The following is a 27726-nucleotide window of genomic DNA, read 5'->3' on the forward strand; positions in this document are numbered from 1 at the left end:
TCAAAATGTAGAAAGATACACAATTTGCCATTAATTAAAAATGCAATATTTCTCAACTTTTAAACTATACAAAGTATAATATAATGATTGGAATGCCTGTAACGAACAGTGTTTTTAAGAAAGAAATATTAGTCGATTAGTCCCATTTTTCAAATATGCCCTTCAGTTGTATTATTGTATATCTCCAGATAGATGTTTACATTGTAGTTCTCATTATTTGTTGATAATTCAAAAAGCAACATAGAAAATATATATTCTACCATGACGAAAGAATACAGAGTATACAATAACTCGGAATTGTTCAAAAAGAGATTTCAAATCACAATAACATATCTGATATAAACAGAGGTGGTGATGCTTTAATCTCTACATTGTGCCCTTGTCCGTGAGCCCTTGTTCTATTCAGCAAACAGCCCAAACCCGAAACTCCACAATATATCCGATTACACTGACCCAAACGTCAGTTCTCCATGCGATACTTACATCCTTGTACATCTCCCAGACCATAGAGAATAAATTTAAAAGAAATCCAGCTCAAGTCTAGAATGATTTGGCAAGCCAAGATTGCCTCAAATCTAGACATGGAAGTAAGCATTAATAAAACAATATTGTTCTTGGCTCCTTTAGATTATATTTTTAACTACGAAAATTTTACTGACACCGGTACTGTCCCTGTTGAAGCTATTTATAGCTCGAATAAGAATTTCGAATTATCGTCCATTGTTCGATGTCAAAACATAGATGACAAGTGAGGATATCATATAGTAATCGTTGATGCCGTGCTACACTATAATAAACATTATAATCAAGTTGACCAGTATGTTCATTACTACAGTGAAAATGTACCTGATCATGCCCTTCATAATGTCAAATACTAATATGTTATTGTGTGATTAATTTAACTGGATTATTGGTGACATGTGATATTAATATTCCATCAATTTCTTTCCTGGTTGGTCTATCCATGTCTACAAAATATAATTAAAAAATTAAAAAGGAGGACAGAACCATTCTTAATTTCAGGCTAGAGCTGTGGAAATCTAGACTTTCCCAGTCATTGTAGCCTTGCGTTGGTCTCATTTTTTACTTTATTCTCTTGGATCTACGTCACAGCTCATACCACACAATAACAAGACCAGTTTGCCCCCTATGATTACCTATAGTCTGTTGCATGTCTGCAAGCATATATTTCGTATATTTCATATTTCACGGGCCCAGCCAGGCCAATTTAATGTGTTTCCGAAAGGGGCGAAAGTGGTGTGTGCAACCCAAGAGGGTGGCTTTAGGGGTTGCTAATATAGAACTTGGTAATTTTGAGATTTGGATTAGATGCCGATGGGGTTGGGGAGGAGAACTAAGGGCGCTGGGTATGGTGGATGTTTGTTTGTTTATGTGATTTTGATTTGGTAGATTATTGTGTTTTTAGATGCGTTTTATTAGCTCCCTTTTGATTAAGAATACACCTAAGGCCTTGAAGTTTTCTAGTTTATTTTGTGGGTTTAGTATTGCTTCTAGAGTGAGAGCCTTGTTTAGATTGAGGGTGGTTTGTAATGCGGTTCGATGTGTTAGGTAGTGTGTGCAGTGGATGAGTGCGTGTTCTGGGGTTTCTGGTTGTTTGCAGTGTGGTGGGTTTTTTTTAAATTAGGTGGTTATTTAGGTTGGTGTGTCCTGTTTGGAGTTTAGTCTATTACTCTGTCGATTATTTTTTTTGATGGATGGAGAATTTTTGGTTTGGTTAGTGGTTTGCTGAGTACTTTTTTTATTTGGCTATTTGAGTTTAGATATAGGTTATGGTAAGTTATTTCTGGGATTTTGAGGGATAGTTTAGCTGCCTTATCGGCGTTTTCATTACCGTATATTCCTACGTGGGCGGGTATCCACAAGACAGTTATTTGTTTGCCTGCCTTAGTTAGGTCGTTGGAGCTTTTAAGTATTTGATTTATTAATTTAGGTCGTTTTTTGGTATTTTTGTTTTGGAGGGCTTGTAGTCCACTTAGGGAGTCGGTAAGTATTATGATTTTTTAGTGGTTTTTGGATTCTTGATTATGGAGGGCTGAGGCCATGCCCATTAGTTCTGCCGTGAATATTGATTGGTTGTTTGGGAGTCGGAAGGATTGTGTGGTTTTAGTTGGTTGTGTGGTATGGACTCCGAAACCTGTGTGTTTTGAGTTCGGATCGGAAGACTCGTCGTATAAATGTGACACCAATTTGGCCAATTTTCGTGTATGTATGCTAGTGTGGTGGTTTTAGCTATGTTTGGGTCGGTTCGTTTATTTATTTGGCTAGCTAGTGTTGTGTCTATTTTGGGCATTTTAAGTTTAGGGGTGAAGATATTTGATTGTTTGCAGTTTTGTTTAAGATTTTTAATTTGGTGTTCATTTAGGTAGTTTGTTATTCTTTGGGATATTGGGGTAAGTAAGGGGTGTTTACGAGCTAGAGCTTGGTTTTTGGGGCTGATGTTTTGGTTTATTAAGTTTTGGATGAGAGGGTTTGATTGGGACGCGGCCCAGAAATTTAAGCCTAGCTGTTCCCTGCGTAGACTTAGTGGCATTTCTCCTGTTAAGGCCTGAAGTGAGGTGTAGGAAGTACCATGTTGGGTGCGTGTAATTAGTTTGAGAGCCTGATATTGTAATGAGTCAAGTTTTTTAGATAGAGAGTTGTTTAGTGTGTTGTATATGGCGCAGACGTAGTCTAGTTTTGATCTAATTAGTGATGTAGAGAGAGGAGGGTATGTTTGGAGGCTCCCCAGTTAGAGCCAGTTAGGTATCTTATGGTGTTTATGTCTTTACTGCATTTAGTTGTTAGGTTTTGGATGTGAGCATCCCAGGTGTGATGTTCATCGAAAATAAGTCCTAAGAATTTGGTTTGTTTTTGAAATTTGATTGTTTGGTTTTTTTAGCTGGAGGATTGGGGAGGCGGGTTTCATGTTTTTGTGTTTGAATACTATGCCTGTTGTTTTTTCTGAGTTAAGGGAGAAGCCCCATTTGTCAGCCCATTGTTGTATTTTATTAAGAGATTTTTGGAGTATATTTTGGGCCATGTTAATGCTTTTAGTGCGGATCCAGATGGCTCCACCATCCGCGAAGTTTGATGTGTTTACTTTTGGGGATAGGCCCCCGAATAGATTGTTTATCATTATATTGAAGAGGGTGGGGCTGAGGATACTTTATGATTGTTTAGGAAGTCCTGGATGTAGTTTATTATCTGACCTTTTAAGTTTTTGTATTAGCCCGTCGTGCCATACCATGTCGAAAGCTTTAGAGAAGTCTAAGAAGATGCCTGTGGTATATTGTTTATTTAGTTGTCCTGTCCTAATATCTTGCTCTAGTCGGGCGAGGTTATCTAGGCATGAGCGGCCGGGAGTGAAACCGCTTTGATCTGGGTCACTTTGATCACTTGAACGATCACATCTTTGTACACTTCCAAGATTGACATCAATCACTCATATATAATTTTAATCATCCCTATGCATTTAATCATGTACATGAGAAAACTGTTCACCTATTATCTTTTGGTATGAAAATGGGAACAGTTCAGAAAAAACATTCCTCTTATGATAATTCTCAAAAAATCCCTCACTAAAGCCCTCTGGGATATTAGTACGCGAACTCATTCGAAGTCACAATTGCGATGACATTCAGCCTTCAGAAAGTCACTACACTTCCCTGGACTTTAAAAACTCCCAAAGTTGACACTGCTTTAACATCAAAAGTCACTAAATGAGAAAACCCAACCCTACTACGATCAGTAACTATCACTAAAATTCAAACTACCTGGGACAGCTGGGCCCATATATACACTGATGGATCCAAGAATCCTATCAACAACAGTGCTGGCTACGGGATCCATATCCACAGCTCCAAACCCCAAGCACATTCAGTTCGCTTGCCTGATGGTCAGTCAGTATTCATGGCTGAATTGGAGGCAATTCATCATGCACTCAAACTCATACCGGAACTTCCGGAAGCAAAGGCAGTCGTCCTATCAGACTCGCTAAGTGTACTTCAGGCCATCAGTGGCAGAAACTCAAACTCCAGATCAAACAAACTCAATAATATTCTATACGAATATACAAAACTATCGGACCAAGGGCAACAGGTGGAGCTGTGTTGGATCCCCTCTCACATAGATATTCATGGAAATGAAAAAACAGACTCACTGGCGAATCTAGCTCTAGACAAAGCGGATATACAGCCTATTCCCTTTAGTAAACTAGAGATAAAAAGCAAAATAAAAGCCTCCAAAGCAGAAAGATGACAAGCCCAATGGGACGCAAGTAAGATCGACAGATGGCTATACAAAATTCAACCCAAGATCCAGCAAAAGCCAAACTTATACTCAAATGAAAGGAAAATTGAAATTGCTATCTCACGCCTCAGACTTGGTCACAAAAAGCACTATGACAAGGTTTGTTCATCTTGCAATCAGGCTGAAACCATTGATCACGTGTTACTAGAATGCCAAGACCATGCCCCAGCCCGGGCTAGGTTAAAACAAGAATTGCAGTTAGATCCGCTATCTGTCACAGATCTCCTAAAGCCAAGAGATGCAATAGCGAAGGCCAAACTAACTCTGAGTGATGGACAGCTACTCGAACGTATATAAACAGAGCAGCCAAGGATAAAAATGAAATCATATCAATATAAGAAAATAGAAATCATATCAATACAAAAACAGAGAGAGAGAGAGAGAGAGAGAGAGAGAGAGAGAGAGAGAGAGAGAGAGAGAGAGAGAGAGAGAGAGAGAGAGAGAGAGAGAGAGAGACTAAATTATGTTTTTGTAGGTTTAGAGTTTTTGGGTTTATTGGCAGCTTGTTTGTTGTACTCTTTTTAAATGCGGCCAAGTAGGCCTGTTTTGATTAGATATATGCCTAGTTCTTTAAAGGTTTGTAAGTCATTTAGGGGGTTCAGCTTCGTTGCTAGTGTCATTTGATTGTTGCAGTTTAGTGTGGATTGGAGTGTTGTTCTATGTTGCTGGTAATGTGTGCAATATAGTATTACGTGTTCAGGCGTTTCTTTTAAGTTGCAGTTGGGGCATTTACCGGTTTGGTGTTTTTTTAATTTGGTGTAGGTGGGAGCTTAATTTAGTGTGGCCTGTTTGTAGTTTAGTTATTACGCTGTTATTTTACCACTTTTGAGAGACAAGGAGTCATGGTAAAAACATTTGACATAATATGTGTCAATGTACATCGATCCAGCCTTATTAGGCTTATGAGACACATTAAAATACAAGTGTATCCATTGTGAAATAATAATATTGATATTACTATAAAAAGAAATATTTAAAAAAATAATGATAATAAAAATAAATAAAGTAGATACAACGCGGGCGGATTGATGCATTCGTACTTGGTATAAATAAATGGTATAGATAAATGAATTAGGTTGCCTCAACTTTTCGGAAATGCCCTTTTCGACCAAACACTAAATGGCCCGGCGGGCCCGTGCCCGAAATACACATATGTCGCAAAGCGCACGTTAAATTCCCAATTTAAGTAAGTAAGCAGTACACTGCACGGTTCGTCGTCAGTATCCGTTCGTTCGATGTTCGTGGTCGTCTCGTGTTCACACATACTGTCATCGTCAAACTAGAAACATCAACAACCCACTACCCAGGGATCTGGTAGGAGTACTCCTTCCACTACTGGCGTTCAGAGTTTCCAACTACACCCTAAATGCGGACCTATAGGCAGGCACAAAGGCCATCACGATCGGCTTTGATACTAACCAGCCTAAAACATCAAGGACCCGGAAAAATCAACCCCAACATCAACCCCAACATCAACCCCAACACCAAGAGCAAGCCACCGACCACCTCTTCACCGACCATCTCTCCACTGGCCATCAAAATACCCAATCCAGTGACAGCTAAGCCATAGACACGGTCACGGTAATTATTATTACTCAGGATCAAAAAGGAGGAAAAGAATCAGCACCCCTACCACCAATCCTACCCTGATAGACAGCTCCACCCAAACCCAGGATACTCACCACACACCCACACACCCACACACCCACACCCCTCAACTAAAGACAACCAAACCACTCCTAAAAAGGAACCGGTATCATATACCAGCCCACCCAAACCGACCACCCCACCCAGATCTCTCCAAGCCCCTGGCATCTGAAATCTACCGAAGCTCCCATGACCGCGCAACCTTCACCATGGTCCAGTACCTGGGAAGGGAACGTTTTGATCACCAAATGTTTTCTCTCCAGGATTTAAATTCATTACTTATAGAAACTCAGGACCAGGGCCTCCAACTAACTCCCCAATTTATTCAAAACAGCTCAGCACACTTTATTAAAGAAAACTATCACCCTCTCACCAAACCGTACTTTCTACAAGCACAAACTCTGCTATCAGGCTCACTTCTAAACTGTATTTAAAAATCTCAACCCCATGCCCTACCACATCCCGTCTTTATCACGCAGTTTACCTATCCACGGCATAAAACAATTTCAGAACCTCCCAAATATAATCATCATCATCATCAGCAGCAGCAGCAGCAGCATCACACTGGAGATTTTACGTGCACTTTCCGCGTGTAATAAATTACACTTGAGCATATGTCGCACACGGGGTTGCATTTATGTTTTGAGGTGAAAAGGCGTAAAAAATAAGTAAGACCTGCAACCAAAACAAACATAAAAGTTTACAGACCTAATCTAAAAAAGCTATGGAGTTGGGTTTGGCTGGGTGGGAAATAATAAGAAATTGTAATAATATGGAAAGTTTAGGCCTTGGTTGGAGGGGGTGGGGTCAAGCGGTTGAAGGCACGGCGTCGGCGGGGTACCTCACTTACCAGGCACCTATTGTTAGGTAATTACATAACCAATTATTGGCAAGTTTATAATCCTTTAACAATAGGATTAGTCTGGTCCCCTACCCTGCAGACTTGTGTCGTCTGCTACCAAACGGAAGCGCTAAAGCTCTACTAGTAATTCACTAAAATTGAAAACAAAACTTAAAATATTTTTCACATTTTATTTCACTTTATGACACATTTTATTTTTACACATTTTACAATGTTAAATACCCAGTCAGGTGCGAGACCGCATCCACATATTCCATGATCATACAACTGACGTTTGTGGAGTCCAAGATCATCAGGGTTGCGGTATATCTTTTATCGTGGTCTCGAGGGGGTCAGTCTGTGCATGGATGTCGCTGAGGGATGGGCCTGGCACCTCCGGGGAGGTCTGGGTGTGGCTGTGGTTGAGGGAGGGGCCTTGTGGTGTGGCGGTCTGGCTCTCCTATGACTTGGTCGGCGTTGGTGAAGGGCGGGGGGAAGTGTTGGAAGAGAAGATATCTCTCTTCTTCCTCTTCTTCCTCTTCTTCCTCCCATGACCTGTGCCCCCACGAGCGGAAGGGCTCCTCCCCTCATTATTCTTACTCATTTCAAATTTAAAAACATATTTTTAAATTTTAAATACAAAAGATGTATACATTACAGCATAAATATCATAGTACTAGGTTTCCGACCCTCCATGTACAGTTTTTTTGGGTATGGTGATTTACTTATATTCACATATGATTTATATTTATTTTTTCCCACCTCCCCCGTCCGCGAAATACATTAACTGTGAAGCGGACATAAACCCTTTTAATAAGTAATAAGCAAGTATACTGCAGGTTAGCTGGACTAATTAACTAATTTCGAGTTAAATGACATTGTTTACAAAGATTGTGATATAATCCGTTTCATGTCGAATTAGAAAGAGTACATCTTCAAAAAGGGTAAGCATGTCCAACACTACCGGTAGCAGTGTTGTTCTAATACACTAATCCTGCTATAATACTGACACGTTGCTTAAGGGTAATACCTACTCACACACATGAGTCCCAAGAGGATTGGGTGTGGGTGTGGGGCTTTATGTAGCGTATTTGAAAGAATGTGTCAGATTATTATGTATGTATGAATGTTCTGATTTCAAGATCTAAATTACTAGTTTCTGAAACGTAATGTAATATATGTGGGTGGGTTAGTGACTGTGAATGTGTATATTTGCGTAAGTGTGTGTTAGTGGTACGTCTATGGGTGTACATACACATGTTTATGTGACGGGGTGTGCACATGTATTTTGTTCATTTTGTGGTAGATACTGGTTTGTAAATTTGTGATGTCTACTTATGCTATCACCTGTGCTATTTATAAAAAAAATGATCCTCCACATGTTTTACCGTGTCTCGTAAGCCAAAGTGGTTGGGTGCTTAAATAGTGACACATAAATAAATTATCCTTCTTCTTCTTTTGGTTCACAGAGCTCCAGATAAGCTTTTGGTGTTGTGGGTATTTTACCCATGCATTTTAAAATCATTGGGTATCAGTAATTCAATCTGCGTATTCAAATTTCTGTTACCCACTAGTTTTTACAGATGTGGGTATTTAAGTTAAATATTTAAAAACACTATTCATCTAGTCCCTGCAAACTGGTGTCGTGTGGATTCGAGAGCTTTATAGGACTCAAAAATACCACGATACTTCCACAAGAAAGTGTGATGGCAAATGATCATGATGTAACTGTCATCGTGGAGTTTGGCAAGGTTGACGGAATGCCCGTTTATAATTCAAAATAAGTTGCTGATTTGCTAATCGAATACGCAGGGTTACTTCACAATATTTTGATGATACGCACAAGTTTTATTTTTGTAGCGTATCTGTAATGTTCGTTGCGTATTTGATACGCTTGGATTATATTTTACTGCGTATTTCTGCATTTCTGATGCGTATTTCACGCAGATACGCAGCTTATCTGGAGCTCTGAGTTCATTTTCAAGATGCTGTGTAAAACTTCCTAAACTGCTAACAAATGCAGCATGTAAATTCTGGTGGGACGATAAGTTAATAATTTAATTTAGTAAACATTAAATAAATGTATCTTCCTTCACGCAGGAAACCAAAGCATGGAATTATCTGTTCGTTTTCGATAACTGAGTTTGCATAAAGGAGGCGATTAATAAAATACGAAACGAGCCTGTATGTGTAATACCATGTTTTATAAACCTCGCGAAACTAAACACTTGATACCAACCTGTTCACTCGTTTCCTAGAAATGGTACGACACGGGGGATCATTTAGTATTCTGTATACGAAATGAGCTATGCTGATGTTTTCTCATCTATTTTAATCATACACAATATATTTCATTCAATATCTTGAAGCTGCCATTGAAAGCATGAACTCAATTACTGTGCAAATATAAGAGTTCATTTTGTATGAGTATAAGTATGAAGTTATCATTGTTTCTCTTCAAATACTGCGATGTGCCCACTGAAACCGTCATTATGTTGACGGCCTGATTGTTATTATTGTAATATATAATTGCTTTCGGGTCAGTTTTAATATTTTTGATTGCATGCTGCTCACTTTCATTGGTACTGGATTCTTCTTTGCGCAATAACCAGAGTCTCACACTGATTGAATATTTGTTTTAAGTTTAAGCAAGGTTTGTTCCTTGTTGAATTGTAGATAAGAAAACACAAAACAACAATTTGCATTTACATAAGTAAAAGAATATTCATTAAATCTTAATACGTCAATTTCTTGTTCTAAAAAGTACAGGTAGTATTCATCTTCCCCTTGCTACTGATTTGTATTTGTAACATATTTTAATTTTCTTGCGTCTGTTGTACAATACATTTATAGTCGCAGTTTCTTGACTTTGCAAACGATATAAGGCTGAGCTCAACTTGCTTTTAAAATCGTTAATAATTCCACCACGATGACTATGCACATACAAAATATCAGGGATGTGAGCAGGTTTTCCCCCCACGATTATGCTTGTAAAAGGCGACTAACGGGATCGGGTGGTCAGGCTCGCTGACTTGGTTGATGCTTGTCATTGATCCCAATTGCGTGGATCGATGCTCATGATATTAATCACTGAATTTTCTGGTCCAGACTCGACTATTTACAGACCGCCGTCATATAGCTGGAATATTGCTGAGTGCGACGTTAAACTACAAAACAACCAACAAACAACCATTTAAGTATCAAATACCAAGTAACATCTGAAGAGAAAAGACGTAAACTTTATTCACATTGCATTTGTAAATCAGTATGGTATCCCTTTAATGCATTTTTAATGACTAAAATAAATATAAAGTTAGAAAAGTTTGTTTTAATGTCCTTCTTATGATATATAATTACCTGTGACCACTTTTCGGAATGTTCTAAGATTGCGGACCTGTGTGCCTGTGTTGTCACGCGTTGCCAAGGTGCGCCGTTTTCAAAAGGGATGTTGCCGTCATGGTAGAATGGAAAGAAAGCGCTCGGCTCAAAATCAAAATAGAGAGGTATCTACTCTACAGTGGGTCTACATCAAAACACAGTAGGTTTATCTCCTAAATGAATCCAATAACACATGACCAATTCAGCTAATCAGAATGCAGGAATTTCAACGCGCACAACGAAAATTTATTTATTTCCCGATGAACGTCAGTATGTCACGTTATTACGTTGTCAATCGAGCGGAGACATGCAGAACTAATTTAGGCGGATTCCTCAATGTCTAAAAATAACATTAAAAATCATTTGGGAAAACATTGAGCGACATCGATTCAGGCTAAGAAGGATGACAGCTCATGTATGTGTCGGGTCACCGAATGAAGCGTCCATTCGAAGCTATAACAGAGAATGTTCGACTTACCAAAAGAAATCACTGAGCTCCACACTGTCGTGTATTGTGCGTAAATTAAACGATCACCTGATTCATGTCATGCCACAGTATGTATTCCTACACCTGGAATGTTTATCAATCTCGTCATCTTTGTCTGCTTTGATATAAAAAACTGTTTTTTGTTAGACTATTGTAGGTAAAACATGTTCTACGTTGTCGAATTTATTTATAAGCATTGACTGTGAATCCGCGTAGTAGCGGGTTCTGTTTGCACATCGGTTTTTCGATTCATACCTCAATAAACCGAAAGAAATACAACTGTCAGTCAATCCTTAACGACAGACAGCTTGGTAGAGTTCACCTGGCCGAGGTCAGCTGCTTCTGTGATTACGTTGTCAATCGAGCGGAGACATACATAACTACTTTAGGGGGATTTTTCAATGTCTAAATATAACATTACATATCATTTGGGAAAACTGAGAGCGACATCGATTCATGCTTTGAAGCCAGACAGATCATATGTATGTCTGGTCACCATTCGGAGCTTAAACAGAGAAGCTCGAAATCACTGAGCTCCACACTGTCGTGTATTGCTTCGGTAAGTCCAACCGCGCCGCCTCAAACGGTAATCACCGCCATCAGCAGCAGTATTATGACTCAAACACACATCCAAAGTTCACAGAAGGTTAATATCAATCCATTTCCAGCATCAGCCGGATGTGGATTTCTTCCCAACGCTAACTTTACTGGGTGTAACTTATATTTCAAGTGAATGACATTGCCGTAGCCGCCATTTTCTGCCGTTTGTCACTGCAAATGGAATGTTTGGAACGGGTGACGTCACGACTCTCTGCAATAAATTATTTTAAAGCTTTTAACATATTATTGACATTGTTAATCGTTCAATCAAACACAGCTGGAAGGATAAACCATGTGGGACGAAGCAGACGCAGATGTGTTGGTTTAGCTTGACATAGATGTGTAAAAACATATGTCGATCACATCAGCTTTGCACGGGATCGTAAAGGACAACTCACCTGTCGTCAGTATATAGGGAGGTATATATAGTCGTGTATTTAACTTTGTTAAAGGATCTACAAAATGGCATTTCAACATTACAAGGTGAGTGTTGGTGTGGACGTAGATGCAAGTGCGTGTACATGTCAACCCCTCTATTTATACTGGAAATGAAAAAGGGGAATACTCAGTTTCAGACTCAGTTAAATGAGATGCGATCATGGCTTCCCATCCAAATGGAAACAATGCACACAAACACTTCTCAACATTTAATTCTGACATGTTGAATTTGCATGCGCGTTATTTCAAATGTACTGACAGTAGTGAGTGAGTATGGTTTTACACCGTTATTAGCATTATTCGGGCAATATCACGGCCGGGTGGGGGTGTGGGGTGTGTGTGTGTGGGGGGGGGGGGGGGGGGGGGGGCACAAGAAATGGGCTTCACACATTGTACCCACGTGGGGAATCGAACCCGCGGCGAACGCCTTAACCACCATGCTACCCCGCCGCCCCCGTTAGTCAGAAAACGCCTTTAGTCTGGACCCGCCCGTCCGTTAAACCCCTTAGTCTGGACGTATTTATCCGGAACCCACTTTGCCTGGACGTGTTATTCCGACATCCCCCTTTCTCTGGACCTGTTTGTCCGGTACCCCCTTTAGTTCGGAACTGTTGTTCCTGAAAAACTCTTAGTCTATACCTGTTAGACTGGAAATCCCTCTAGTTTGGACCTGCTAGTCCTGAAATCCCCTCAGTTTTGGACCTTTAGTCCGGAACTCCCTTTGGGGTTAGAATTGGACCCAGCATACCTATCCTAATCGTAACTTCGTTCAGTGGCATTTAGAAGTTGTGATGAAGTAAGACAAGTTCTATGGATGAACAACTTCTTTATTACAATTAGTGCGACGTTTCGGTGTAGATCCGAACACCTTTATCAAGCAAGTGATGGATAGTGCTTACTTACTTAATTACTTTTATTGGGGATTTAACGTGCGCTTTCCGACTGCAAGCGTATGTCGCACACGGGCCCGGCCAGGCCATTTAATGTGTTTCCGAAAAGGGGAAAAGTGAGTTTGTGCAACCCAGGAGGGGGGTTTTAGGGGTTGCTTATATAGTCATTTTGAGATTTGGAATGAATGCCCAGAGTGGGTGGAGGACGAACTAAGGGAGCTGTGTGTGTTGGGTGGTTGTTAGATTAGGTAGTTTTGGTTTTAATATTTTATTGGGGTTTAAATGCGACTAATTAGTCCTGTTTTAATTAGGTATATGCCTAAGGCTTTGAATATTTCTAATTTATTTTGTGGATTTAGGATTGATTCTAGTGTAAGTTCGGTTTTAAGATTTAGGGTGGTCTCTAGTGTTGTTCGGTGTGTTTGGTAGTGTGTGCAGTGAATGAGTACTTGTTCTGGTGTTTCTTGTTGTTTGCAAAGTGGGCAGTTTCCTGTTGTGTCCTTATTTCTGGGAGTTTAAGGGATAATTTTGCTGCTTTATCTGCGTTTTCATTTCCAAAGATTCCTACGTGGGCGGGGATCCAAATGAACTCTATTTGTTTACCTGCCTTAGTTAAGTTGTTTGAGCTTTTGAGTATTTGATTTATTAGTTTTGGGCGGTTTTTAGTGTTTATATTTTTGAGGGTTTGTAGTCCACTGAGAGAGTCGGTTAGGATGAGGATTTTTTGGTGTTTGTTAGATTGCTGATTGTGTAGTGCTGAGGCCATGCCCATGAGTTCGGCCGTGAATATGGATTGGTTGTTTGGGAGTCGGTAAGTTTGTGTGTTTTTGGTTGGTTGTGCGATGTGGACTCCGAAACCTGTGTGTTTTGAGATCGGATCTGAGGATCCGTCTGTTTTGAGATCGGATCTGAGGATCCGTCTTTGTATATGTGACACCAATTTGGCCAATTTTCGTGTATGCATGCTAGTGTGGTGGTTTTAGCGGTTGGTTTAGGGTTGGTCTGTTTATTTAGTGTATCGGCTAGTGTTGTGTCTGTTTTTGGTATTTTAAGTTTTGGAGTGATATTTTGTTTTGTTTAAGATTATTTATTTTGTGTTCATTTAGGTAATTGGTTATTCTTTTGGAAATTGGAGTAAGTAGTGGATTTTTTCGGGCTAGGGCTTGGTTTCTAGGGCTAACATTGTTTTTTATTAAGTCTTCGATTAGAGAGTTTGATTGGGACGCGGCCCAGAAGTTTAGGGTAAGTTGTTCCCTACGTAGTTTAAGTGGCATTTCTCCTGTTAAGGCCTGGAGTGAGGTGGAGGAGGTGCCATGTTGAGTTCGTGTGATTAGTTTTAGGGCCTGATACTGGATTCTAGTTTGCATATTTTTGTTTTTAAATACTATTCCTAAGGTTTTTTTCTGAGTTTAGGGAGAAGCCCCATTTGTCAGACAATTTTAGTATTTTATTTAGAGATTTTTGTAGTAAGTTTTGGGCCATTTTAATGCTTTTAGTGTGGATCCAGAGGGCTCCATCATCCGCGAATTTTGATGTGTTTACTTTGGGGGATAGTTCCTCGAAAAGATCGTTAATCATAATATTGAAGAGTGTGGGGATTTGGAAGCTGCTCTAGGGAGTGCCATTTTCTAGGGGACATTGGTTCGATATGGTCTATGCCCACGGTGATTTTGCGGTTTGTTAGGAAACTTTGGATATAGTTAATTATTTGACCTTTAAGACCTATTTTAGCCCGTTATGCCAAACCATGTCGAATGCTTTGGAGAAGTCTAGAAAGAGGCCTGTAGTAAACTGTTTGTTAAGTTGGCCTGTTTTAATGTCCTGCTCTAGTCGGGCGAGGTTATCTAAGGCTGAGCGTCCAGGAGTGAAACCACCGCTTTGGTCTGGATTTATTATGTTGTTTTGTTCTAAGTAGTGTTGTAGCCTGTTTTTTGCCATTGATTCCATTACTTTGCATAAGTTAGAAGTTAGGGAGATTGGTCTGTATGAATTAGCCTGGTCAGCTGGTTTATTGGGTTTGGGGATTGGTATGACCAGGGCTTGTTTACAAGGTGATGGGACCTGTCCGTTTAGATATATGAGGTTATAGAGTTTTAGAACAGTTTGGAGTAGTTTGGGTGGTAGTTGTTTAATTATCTGGTATGAAGTAAGGTCTAAGCCTGGGGCTGTGCCCTTTTGCCTATTTTGTAGGACGTGGAGTAGTTCTTCCATTGTGAAATGGAGATTAATTTCTAGATTATTATCTTTTGGCTCTTTGGTAAATTTGGTTTCTGATTTTAGTTGTTCCTGGAATTTTTGGTTGAAGTTGCTGTTGCTACTGACGGCCGAGAAGTGATTTGCTAGGTTATTAGCTTTTTGAGTGGGGTGTGTTGAATTGTTTATGTTAGTAGGTTTTGCTCCAAACTATTCTGGCGTCTGTACGATGGTTAATTTCTTCGCCAAAACATTTCCAGTCTCCAGTTTTAGCTGTTTTAACTAAGCTTTGTACTTTGTGATTTAGTTCGTGTGCTATTTTTAGGTGTTTGAAGTCACGTTTGGCTTTATTGAATGCGGATTTGCGTTTACGTCTAGTTTGTTCTATCTCCTCGTTCCACCAAGGAACTATGTTGGTTGTTTTGAAAGGTTTTTAGCTGCGTATGTTATATAGTCAGTTAGGTTTTTACAGTAGAGTTCGGGGTCGTTACTTTCTATGTCAGCTAGGTTAGCCTGGTTGCAAATTTCCTGAAATTTGTTTTGGGCTGGCGTTGGGATGTTTACGTCTCCTATAGTTATATTTATGGGGAAGTGGTCACTACCTAGTGATACTCCGTGTACTTCCCATTGAATACTTTAGGCTAAATCTGGGGTGCATATCGTTAAGTCGATAGCCGACATTTTGTGGTGTATTTTGTCGTATCTATTAGGTTGGCTGTTATTTAGAAGTATTAGGTCATTTTGTTCTATCCATTCTGAGATGAGTTTTCCGTGTTTATCTATTTTATCTTCTATACCCCAGGTAGGGTGGTGGGTATTAAAGTCTCCTGGGAAGATTGTATATTTATTGCTTATTTGGAGGAGGGTGTTTAAATCCTCAGGTTTGACCTGTTTTTCTACCCAGTGGTATATATTTATGATATTAATTTTTGGGTTGTTATTTGTTATTTGAATACCGTTTGCTTCTAGGTTTGGTGTCTTTATTTTTAGTTCTTTGTAGTTTAAGTCTTCCCTGGCGTATATGATTAGGCCGCCTCCGGCTCTACCTGGGTTTGTTTTGGCTCGGTCAGTTCTTATTGAGTTATAGTTTGGTAGGGTGAATTTAGATCTAGTAGAGAATTTAGTTTCCTGTATACAGACTATGTGTGGACCTTTATCTCGTTTGAATTTAGCTTTTAATTCCTGGCCGTGGGAGGCTAATCCGTTGGCGTTCCACAGTCAAATTAAAAACTTCACATTTTTAAAAGTAATCCCATATATGATATACAACGGACAAATGTATCAGAGAAGGTAATTTTTAAGCATTAATGTCCAAAGAAGGATTTTAATTAACGGTGGTAACCATAATTTGTTCCAAGAACCTACGGTATTCTGTAATAACATCAACAGTTTAAATCATAAGTCCCAAGCACGAGAATCTGATGGCACACAAGTTCAGTAGCGTGTATGGCCACCATGTGCGTTGGCAACTGCCACACAACGCCTCTGCATGGACCTTGTGATGCTTGTGAACACATGATTGGGAAGACGACGCCATTGTTGCTGCAAAATGGTGCCAAGATCTTGCAAATTCTGTGGTTGGTTCTGGAGAGTGCGCAGACTTCTGCAAAGAGCATCCCAGACGTGTTCGATGGGATTGAGGTCGGGAGACCTTGACGGCCAGTCCATGACGTTGACTCCCGCATTCTGAAGGAAATTCCTTGTCAAAATTGCTGTGTGGGGTCTGGCATTGTCGTGTTGGAAGATCAAACCGGGTCCATGTGCTGCCATAAAAGGCAGAAGTTCTGGTGCCAGTACCTGGTCGCGGTAAGCAGCAGCGTTGAGGTTGCCACGGATGACAATAAGCCTGGAACGTGCATTGCCACAGAAAGCACCCCACACCATGACACTTCCGCCTCGAAATCTGTCAACTTCCTCTACACAACACTGGGAGTAACGTTCATGACGGCGCCTCCACACACTCGCACTACCATCAGCAATTCGAAGATTAAATCGGGATTCATCACTGAAGACGACTTGATTCCAATTCCTCTGAGTCCATCGTAAGTGTCGCTGTGCCCACAATTGACGTTGACGTCTGTGTAATTGAGTCAGAATCGGCCCGCAGTATGGCCGTCGTGCTTGAAATTGAGCAGTTCTCAGACGGTTTCGAACAGTTTGCGCACTCAGTCTACCCCTAAACAGTTCATTTCTGGTTGATGTAGCCGTCAAAAATCGGCAACGGAGGTGACGTAAGACAATCTGACGATCCTCTGCATGTGACGTCACACGTGGTAGACCTGGCCGAGGGCGATCAGCGGTGGTATCCGTTTGCTGTAGACGCGTCTGTAAATCATAAACAGTCCGTCGACTACAACCCATCGTCCTTGCGACTTTAGCTACGGACGTTCCCGTCTGCAACATGCCGATGGCACGTTCATGTTGCACATTTGAAAGGCGTGGCATGACATATGGCCGTTAAGACTTTTGTTTTCTTGTGTTTTTCTTCTTTTTTTAATGACTGCTAACAAGTATGGCTTAAAACACGTGCGGTATTATGGCCACGTCACCAGTTGCACGTGAAAAAACACTTTTGCCACTATAGTGCTGTGCACGTGATTTTGATCGATTCACCTGCACAAAAAACGGCTGTTATACGGCTATACGTGGTCATTACTTTTTAAACACACAATAAGAGCCCACAATGATAACTGGTCAAAATGTTAAAATTTTAGGATTGTGAAGTTTTTAATTTGGTTCAGTATATTTAGTCCTTCCATTTTGGGGGCTGAGAGGTTGTTAGTTTCTATTGAGTTTTAGGTTGTGTTTAATTGGTAGCTTCCCTTAGTTGGAAGAGAAATAACTCGAAGGAGAGAGTTGTGAGTTTTTGTTTTTGCTAAAGCTGTAGTGCTAGCATTCGGTGAGCTTTGCTTATGCATGTAGACTAGGAGTAGTGTGAGGTTATTTAGAGTTTTAGTTTTAGAATTGCTGCCAATGAGAGAGAGAGAGAGAGAGAGAGAGAGAGAGAGAGAGAGTATTTTATTAAGATGTAACGTGCAAATAACATATACATAACTGTCAATTTTGTTGGACGCCATATTTTAACATTATATGTGCATATTAAGATCGCAGTTTACCAAATGGCTGACTATTTTTAGTACAAAATAATAAGAAAAATCACCATCAAAACACCTATTTATGTGTATGTTAACACCAGTATGATTAGACCACTTGATTAGTTCATACGTGCAAGTTTTAAATGTTAGGAAATATCTTCTAGTAAGAATACCAAATGATAAATTCAAAAGACAAAGTTTTAGACTGTTGTCGATGTGTAGCCTCATTAGTCTTTAATTTCTCATCTGAGAAAATACTGTAAGCAAGAATAACAAGTGATAACTCCGCCAAATACCTCTTCAAACTATTTCCTGTGGGATCACAGTTGACTAGATTTTGTGATACAATATAACAAGTAGTGTAACCCACAAACACTTCTTTACCTGCAAGTTAACACCGACATTGTTTAACCCTTTGATTAGCACATACTTGCAAGCTGTTAATATTAGAGAGTATCTTCTGTTGAGCATAACAAATCATACTTTCAGCAGACATAGTTTAGACTGTTGCCATTGTGTAACCTTATTAGTCTTTAAATTCTCAATTTAGGAAATAATGTGAGCAAATATAACGAGTGATAACTCCAACCTTTACATCTTTAAACTCTTTTCAATGAAATTATTGATCTAATAATATGAGGACCATTACTTTTCAGGGAAAGTGACTTTACATCTCAGACTAGCACGTCTTTAGTCTGCGTCCTCCTGCGCAACATTTTTAGAATTGTTGTAGCTAAAACACTTTGTATATGTGGGTTATTCATCAAGAGCTTAAGTTTATCTACATCATGTACGGTCGCGTTGGCCAGATTTGCTTTTTCGAGCAGTAAGATTCTAAAATCAGAATAAAAGGGGCATTTTAAAAGGAAGTGCATTTCGTCCTCGACACATGAATGGTGACAGAATTTACAGACTCTATTTTGCAGCGGTACAGATGGCCTCCATATTCTACCGGTGTCTATTTCTAGAGGGAGAGTTCCACAGCGAAACTTAGCTAGGAAGGATACTTCTCTGTGATCTTGGCATTATCTTGTTTACATAGGTTTCTGTTGTCAGGTATGTGTTGAAAATCCTATACGTCCGTAACTTGTTTCCATTACTCTGTCCACTGTCATCATGGAGACTTGTAAGCCACTTTTCTTTGTCAAGTTCCAACAGCTTTGATTTGACACAGTTGAATTCAAATTCGTTCATGTTGTGTATATCCTGAATATTCAGAGTAATCACTGTGTTTGCCCATCCTTTCCTGTATCCAAGAGACCCAGCTAGGACAACTCTGGGCGTTCCATTTGGGTCAAGACGATTGATCCTTTTCCAAAGGATCCAGCCAGCAATGAACAGGGATCAAGGTCCCGCCTGCTTATCATCACCTAATTGCTAAATCCCTATGTCCATCCAATTAATCCACTGGCTTCCAATCATCTCTACCAGTCTGCTTGCTGACTCTGTGTCCATTAGTCAGCTACTGCCTTCCAATTATCTTATCAGCTCTCTGTGTCCATCAATCAATTTATTGTTTAAACATTGATGTACATAAGTATATATACCTATGTTGTTTAGCACTATCCATCACTTGCTTGATAAAGGTGTTCGGATCTACACCGAAACGTCGCACTAATTGTAATAAAGAAGTTGTTCATCCATAGAACTTGTCTTACTTAATCACACCAACTTCTAAATGCCACTGAACGAAGTTACAATCAACGTAGTCGCCACTTACGATTAGGATAGGTATGCTGGGTCCAATTCTAACCCCAAAGGTAGTTCCGGACTAAAAGGTCCAAAACTGAGGGGGTTTCAGGACTAACAGGTCCAGACTAATGGGTTTCGGACCAACAGGCCCACTGAGGGTTTTTCAGGACTAGCAGACTCATACACTCATACACATTCTCACACTCACATACACAAACACTCAAACATACACTCATATTGCCAATTTCTCACACACTCACACACTCACACACAAACACACATTCTCACACTCACATACACTCACACACTCAAAAATACACTCACACACTTACACACATATTCTCACACTCACGCACTCAAATATACACTGACACACACATACATACACATTCTCACACTCACAGACACATACACAATCACTCAAACATACACTCACAAACTTACACACACTCACACACAAATTCCCACACTCACATACACACTCAAACATACACTGACACTCACATACATACACACACACACACACACACATTCAAACATGCACTCAAACATACACACACCCACATACACTTTTTCAAAGCATTGAACTCATCTTACTTTTCAATAACCTTTCATGTTACAGCTTCATGCACAGCCGCGATACTTGATGTATTGCGTAGCCTTTCTCATCGTTGCAGTGATCTTTGGTATTGGTGTGTTCTACATCTCTGTGGATCAACAAACGTCTTTGTGGTCTGCCCTGCAAAGGGCGGATGTCTTCAACTTCACAGGAATTATTCCTAAGCATCCACAAATGTTTTACCCTCGTAATGTATCAACACGAAATCCTGAAGCAGATGTGCAAACGCCTTTCAAACTTGTTTTTCCCGCCTCAAAGACCATTCCATACTTCCTTAGACCAGTTTCGTCCACACCGAACGGTAGATTCAGAAAACGCTTCACGTATGACAATTATTCCCTCGATGATATCGACACGAGCGGTAACGAATCAAAACTAATTTTGTTTTACAATCGTCCAGTTTGGTTCGGTGTGAATCAGTGTATACAGGGTATCCAAGACTGTCCACAGAAAGCCTGCACATGTTCGAATGATCCTGAAGACATTGCTAAAGCAGATGCTGTCATCATCGACGCTGTTGGCCTCAAGGATGCTACACCACCAACAAGTATACGGCGAGCTGATCAAATGTGGATTATGTTTGGCCTAGAGTCTCCTGTTCACTATCACAATAACTACTACCTGCGACCCCAATGGCGTCAGGCATTTAACTGGACCATGACGTACCGTCTGGACTCTGACATCGTGCTGCCGTATGACATGCTACAGCGGAGGAAGAAGGCATCACAAACTAATTTCACAAAGGTTGCGTTGAATAAAACTAAGTCGGTTCTTTGGTTTGTGAGCCACTGCAAAACCCATTCCAAACGTGAATCTTACGTACGGGAACTTGCCAAGTACATCACGGTTGACATTTATGGACAATGTGGGCCCTTCAAATGTTCTAGAAAATGTGGCCATTTATATGACAATCAATATAGGTTTTATTTGTCCTTTGAAAATTCTCTTTGTATCGACTATATTACAGAAAAACTTTTCAAAACATATAACTACAATATCGTTCCTGTTGTTCGAGGGGGGGCTGACTATGGTTCTCTTGTACCGAACGGAACATACATCAATGCTGCAGACTTTTCAAGTCCAAAAAAACTTGGAAACTATCTGAAATATCTGGAACAGAATATCACGGCTTATACCGAGATATTGAGGGAAAAGGCCAGATATTCACCGAACGGACAAAATGCTCACTCTTCATTTTGCGATATGTGTACAAAACTTCATAATTTGGATAAATATTCAAATTATTACCATGATCATGTGAAATGGCTACAGGAAGATATTTGTTACTAGCGATATACTTTAGGGCCGGTGGAGCAGGCTGACAACAATCCTTTAAACATTCACTCTTGAGTGCATTCAGCTAAGGCTGAGGTCACTCCCCTCCGCTGGCTCTCTTGTGAAACTGAGCACAAATTCGAAACTATCCGCTTCTGGAAACGGCTTAATTCTGCTCTCTCTTATCGTAATAAAATGTTGGTCTCGTGGATGTCGTAAATCATGGGACAGTCGTTTCATCAAATTATGTGAAGGTTTACAGCTTCCTAAACTAGATGTCTTTGACATTTCATCGGTAGATTTTAAAGCTGAGGGGTAAATTAGTTATATCAGGTAATGATTCATGGTTGAGATGACTCTGGAATGATAGAAGGTAAGTGATTGGTAACAAACTGATAACGTATAGACAATTTAAATTGCTCTCAAGGTCGAACCATTTTACGAAGAAATCAAAGAAGTATTCTAGTTGTGTTACGGCCAGGAACACTCCCTCCAGAAACTGAAATTGGCGGATACTCTATACCAATTAATCCCTTACATCAGCGTATTTGTAAATATCGTAATCCAAATATAATCGAAGATGACTAACATTTGCTATTGTGACTATAGTCGGATTTAAGATGTTGCCTTTGGATATGGGCCTCAGATGTTAGTGAGCGAGGGAGGGTGGGGTGGGGTGGGTGTGGGGGGGGGGGGGGGGGGTGTGCAGAGTTGCGTCCCTTGGGCATGCCAGAAACCTATGATTTGGGGTTCGAATCCAGGTTCGCCCCGATTATGTTTCTAGGTTTGTCAGCACCATACCCGTGCTCGTGGGTTTCACCGAAGTGAAAACGTCTGAGACCTGCATCACTTCGGGCTTTCCTCCCACATTAAGCTGACACGCCGTGATATAACTGGAATACTGTTAAAAGCGGCGTTGAACCCAAATCACTCACTCACTCAGATGTTAGGAATGATTATTTACAATTAACACTTTATGAAACCAGGAGAACCAGCTGTATTAAAAACACCTAGCTGATCTATTATCATAATGTATAAAAAGAAACAAAATATGAATCTCATATCTTACTTACGTCGTGTAATTGACTTTTAGAATCTTTCGGTTTTTAGCTGCCATATGTTATAGTCCGTCAACCATCATTTTGCAGGCGGTTGTTCACAACTATTTTACATTAAACACAAACTCAAGCGACGAAAGGTGGTTATCATAATAATAATCATTGACCTAACTAGAAATACCAGTTTTGAAATATTTCATGTCCGAATAAAAACATTTTCTTCACTCTTATTTTGGACTGAAAAACTGTTCAAGGATTGTGATCTACTTGGCGGATTGAACTTCATGGTTCACGTGAATTCCGTGTGTATCGGAGGAACGTTAAGGATAACTGTTTGTTTATACATTTGTTTTCAGGAAATGAGTGAGTGAGTGAGTGAGTTGGGTTTAAAGCCGCTTTTAACAGTTTTCCTGTTATATCACGGCGTGTCAGCTTAATGTGGGAGGAAAGCCCGAAGTGATGCAGGTCTCAGACGTTTACCACTTCGGTGAAACCAAGTAGCACGGGTATGGTGCTGACAAACCTAGAAACATAATCGGGGCGAACCGGGATTCGAAACCACAATCATAGGTTTCCCAAGGGACGCAACTCTGCATAGCGAATCGCAGCGCCTTAGACGACTGGGCCACCCGTGCCCCCGTTCAGGAAATGAACTGTGCCGGAAACCGCATTCAGCTTCACGGAAAGAACATTAATATGCACGTGCTTTGCCTGAATGTTTGTGTTATACAAGAATCTTTTCTTGACCTTCAAAGGAGTCAAGCTTCAATCATGGTGATGATTAGACATAAGTATGTATCGTTAGACTGACCGTGCTCATCGTAGTTTAACCTTCATTCATATTCGGACTGATTTCGTAACGGACATACTACTATTTTCGTGTAGCGTTCTGCTTTAATTGTTTTGTATGTCAATATGTAATTGTGGGATATTTGAAGATGAACAGAAAACTTTAGCATTTGATTTCATTCCACAACGAAATAGTTATCAAGAAGATCTGTATTTGAAAAGGCCTTCAGCTGCCCATGCTTGTCGTAAGAGGCGACTATGCTTGCCGTAAAAGGCGACTATGCTTGTAAGAGGCGAGTAACGGGATCGGGTGGTCAGGCTCGCTGACTTGGTTAATGCATGTCAGTGTATCCTAACTGCGTAGATCAATTCTCATGATATCAATCACAGGAATGTCTGGTCCAGACTCGATTATTTACAGGCCGCCGCCATACAGCTGGAATATTGCTGAGTGCGGCGTTAAACAACAAACAGTCATCGTGTAATGTGGTGACAGTTGACATGGCCCTGTAGTGGAGAGTAAGAACAGATTATTTAACGTCTCACAGCCATGTTTGTCCTGTTTGTCACTTTTATTATCGGCTAAAGATGAAATGCCATTTGTATTATAAGCGTTTGTTCCATGAATCTGCTGGTTCGATAAATAAGGCAAACATGGCTTCTCTTGAAGTCGCCCAAGTACATGTTGTTTTAGTTACACAGTCCAGCCCCGTTTTAGTTACACAGTCCAACCCCGTTATCTCGAGATCCGTTATCTCGAATGTACCTGTATCGCGAACCTATCCTCCCTATCTGACGCCTCACTATATAAATACACATAAATCATACCGCTTATTTCGAATTCGAGATACAAATACATCGGGTTATCTCGAACATTGGAGTTCACTCTCTTTACTATAGAATTGTGTACCTTTATCTCAAAGATGGCATTTTCCACATTAACAGCTTTAAGAGTGGGTGAGTTCGGTTTTACGCCGCTTTTAGCAATATTCCAGCAATATCACGGCGGGGGACCCCAGAAATGGACTTCACACATTGTACCCATGTCGGGAATCGAACCCGGGTCTTGGGCGTGACGAGCTAACGCTTTAACCACTAGGTTACCCGACCGCCCCAGAAGTATGTAACACATCTGTGAACAAATCTCCCTGATGTAGCCGGTGTAATCCAAAAGACAATAACAGAGATCACTTGCAACATTAGTTTCATCCACAGAAGCCATTGCTGTCGATACCTGCCCCTGACTTATTGATAATTTCCTGCGGATATCAATTTCAGGTAGTCATTGCAAACACCTGTCAATTGTGGATCTATAATACTCAGTCTATATTTTAATTATTGCCTTTTAAGTGAGACCCGTGGGTATCCGGTATAGAATAGGTCTTCAGCAACCCATGCTTGCTGTAAAAGGTGACTATGCTTGTCGTGAGAGGCGAGTAACGGGATCGGGTGGTCAGGCTCGCTGACTTGGTTGATGCATGTTATCGTATCCCAATTGTGTTTATCATTGCTCACGATGTCAATCACTGGATTGTCTAGTCCAGACTCGATTATTTACAGACCGCCGACCTATGGCTGGAATAACGTTGACTGCGGCGTTTAACAACAAACAAACAAGACATCGCGACACGACATGGCGATACTGCGATACAGCCAAAAACGACAGAGCTGCAGAACGACACGAAATGACGATAACCCAACACAACATGGCTATAACACGACACAACATGGCTATAACCCAACACAACATGGCTATAACACGACACAACATGGCTATAACACGACATGACATGACGATCACACGACACAACATGGCTATAACACGACACAACATGGCTATAACACGACACAACATGACGATAACCCGACACAACATGGCTGTAACCCGACACAACATGGCTATAACACGACACAATGTGGCTATAACACGACACAACATGATGATAACCCGACACAACATGGCTATAACACGACACAACATGATGATAACCCGACACAACATGGATATAACACGACACAACAAGACGATAACCCGACATGACATGGCTATAACACGACACAACATGATGATAACCCGACACAACATGGCTGTAACCCGACACAACATGGCTATAACACGACACAACATGGCTATAACACGACACGACATGACGATCAAATGACAAAACATGGTTATAACCCGACACAGCATGGCTATAACACGACACAACATGACGATAACACGACACAACATGGCTATAACACGACACAACATGACGATAACCCGACACAACATGGCTATAACACGACACAACATGACGATAGCCCGACACAACATGGCTATAACACGACACAACATGACGATAACCCGACACAACATGGCTATAACTCGACATACCATGATGATAACACGACACAACATGGCTATAACACGACACGACATGGCTATAACACGACACAACACGGCTATAACACGACACAACATGGCTATAACCCGACAAAACATGGCTGTAACCCGACCCAACATGACGATAGCCCGACACAACATGGCTATAACACGACACAACATGGCTGTAACCCGACACAACATGACGATAGCCCGACACAACATGGCTATAACACGACACAACATGGCTATAACACGACATGACATGGCTATAACACGACACAACATGGCTGTAACCCGACACAACATGACGATAGCTCGACACAACATGGCTATAACACGACACAACATGACGATAACCCGACAAAACATGGCTGTAACCCGACACAACATGACGATAGCCCGACACAACATGGCTATAACACGACACAACATGGCTATAACACGACATGACATGGCTATAACACGACACAACATGGCTGTAACCCGACACAACATGACGATAGCTCGACACAACATGGCTATAACACGACACAACATGACGATAACCCGACAAAACATGGCTGTAACCCGACACAACATGACGATAACCCGACACAACATGGCTATAACACGACACAACATGGCTGTAACCCGACACAACATGACGATAGCCCGACACAACATGGCTATAACACGACACAACATGGCTATAACACGACATGACATGGCTATAACACGACACAACATGGCTGTAACCCGACACAACATGACGATAGCTCGACACAACATGGCTATAACACAACACAACATGACGATAACCCGACACAACATGGCTATAACACAACACAACATGGCTGTAACCCGACACAACATGACGATAGCTCGACACAACATGGCTATAATACGACATACAATGACGATCACACGACACAACATGGCAAAAACACGACACGACATGGCTATAACACGACACAACACGGCTATAACACGACACAACATGACGATAACACGACACAGCATGGCTGTAACCCGATACAACATGGTTATAACACAACACAATGTGGCTATAACATGACACAACATGATGATAACCCGACACAACATGGCTGTAACCCGACACAACATGGCTATAACACGACACAACATGGCTATAACACGACACAACATGGCTATAACACGACATGACATGGCTATAACCCGACACAGCATGGCTATAACACGACACAACATGACGATAACCCGACATGACATGGCTATAACACGACACAACATGATGATAACCCGACACAACATGGCTATAACACGACACAAAATGGCTATAACACGACACGACATGACGATCAAATGACAAAACATGGCTATAACACGACACGACATGACGATCAAATGACAAAACATGGCTATAACACGACACAACATAGCTATAACACCTGTGATCTAAGGCGCCGCGATTCGCTGTGCAGAGTTGCGTCCCTTGGGCACGCCAGAAACCTATGATTGTGGGTTCGAATCCCGCTTCGCCCCGATTATGTTTCTAGGTTTGCCAGCACCATACCCGTGCTCGTAGGTTTCATGCAGTGGTAAACGTCTGAGACCTGCATCACTTCGAGCTTTCCTTCCACATTAAGCTGACACGCTGTGATATAACTGGAATACTGTTAAAAGCGGCGTTAAACCCGACTCACTCACTCACTCAATCGAGATGGTGATATATTATATAACCAGGTATGCTGCGCGTGCATGCATGTTCTTTCTTGGCTGGGTTTTCACATGAGCTGACGTCACTATCACACATGTGGATGTTGTCTATACAGCTTGAATGGACATGTACAATCGTGTGTGGAATCAACACTTTACTCGAACACTTAGGTGGAACTGGATTAACAAAACGTGGTGAGTGGTCATTTTACATTTTAAATACGATTAAGAATCAGTTTCATACGTTTGTTGTAAAACAATACATTGGATTTATTCTTTGTATCATGACGTTCCCTATTTTCGAACACTTAAGATGGTATTGCTGATATTTCGAGAGATGAGTGAATCAAAACTCAAATTCTGCTTCATAC

The 27726-nt window shown here is 40.8% G+C and overlaps 1 protein-coding gene across 1 annotated transcript; it reads left to right on the plus strand.

Annotated features, from left to right (window-relative positions):
- The first annotated feature begins 11723 nt into the window (after nucleotides 1-11723).
- LOC139471854 (glycoprotein 3-alpha-L-fucosyltransferase A-like) lies at nucleotides 11724-21478 on the plus strand. Its single transcript, XM_071254353.1, has 2 exons — nucleotides 11724-11744; nucleotides 20192-21478. Exons 1-2 carry the CDS (start codon nucleotides 11724-11726, stop codon nucleotides 21476-21478), a joined length of 1308 nt encoding a protein of 435 aa, XP_071110454.1.
- The last annotated feature ends 6248 nt before the right edge of the window (nucleotides 21479-27726 follow it).

Source organism: Haliotis cracherodii, unplaced genomic scaffold (genome assembly GCF_022045235.1).
Source record: "Haliotis cracherodii isolate W230 unplaced genomic scaffold, xgHalCrac1.p SCAF_23, whole genome shotgun sequence".
Taxonomy (NCBI): domain Eukaryota; kingdom Metazoa; phylum Mollusca; class Gastropoda; order Lepetellida; family Haliotidae; genus Haliotis; species Haliotis cracherodii.

Bases quoted from the DNA above. Each gene is read 5' to 3' on its own strand.
- LOC139471854 (XM_071254353.1), top strand. From the start codon at position 11,724: ATGGCATTTCAACATTACAAG. The intron at 11,745-20,191 runs GTGAGTGTTGGT...TTCATGTTACAG, and splicing joins TGGCATTTCAACATTACAAG to CTTCATGCACAGCCGCGATA.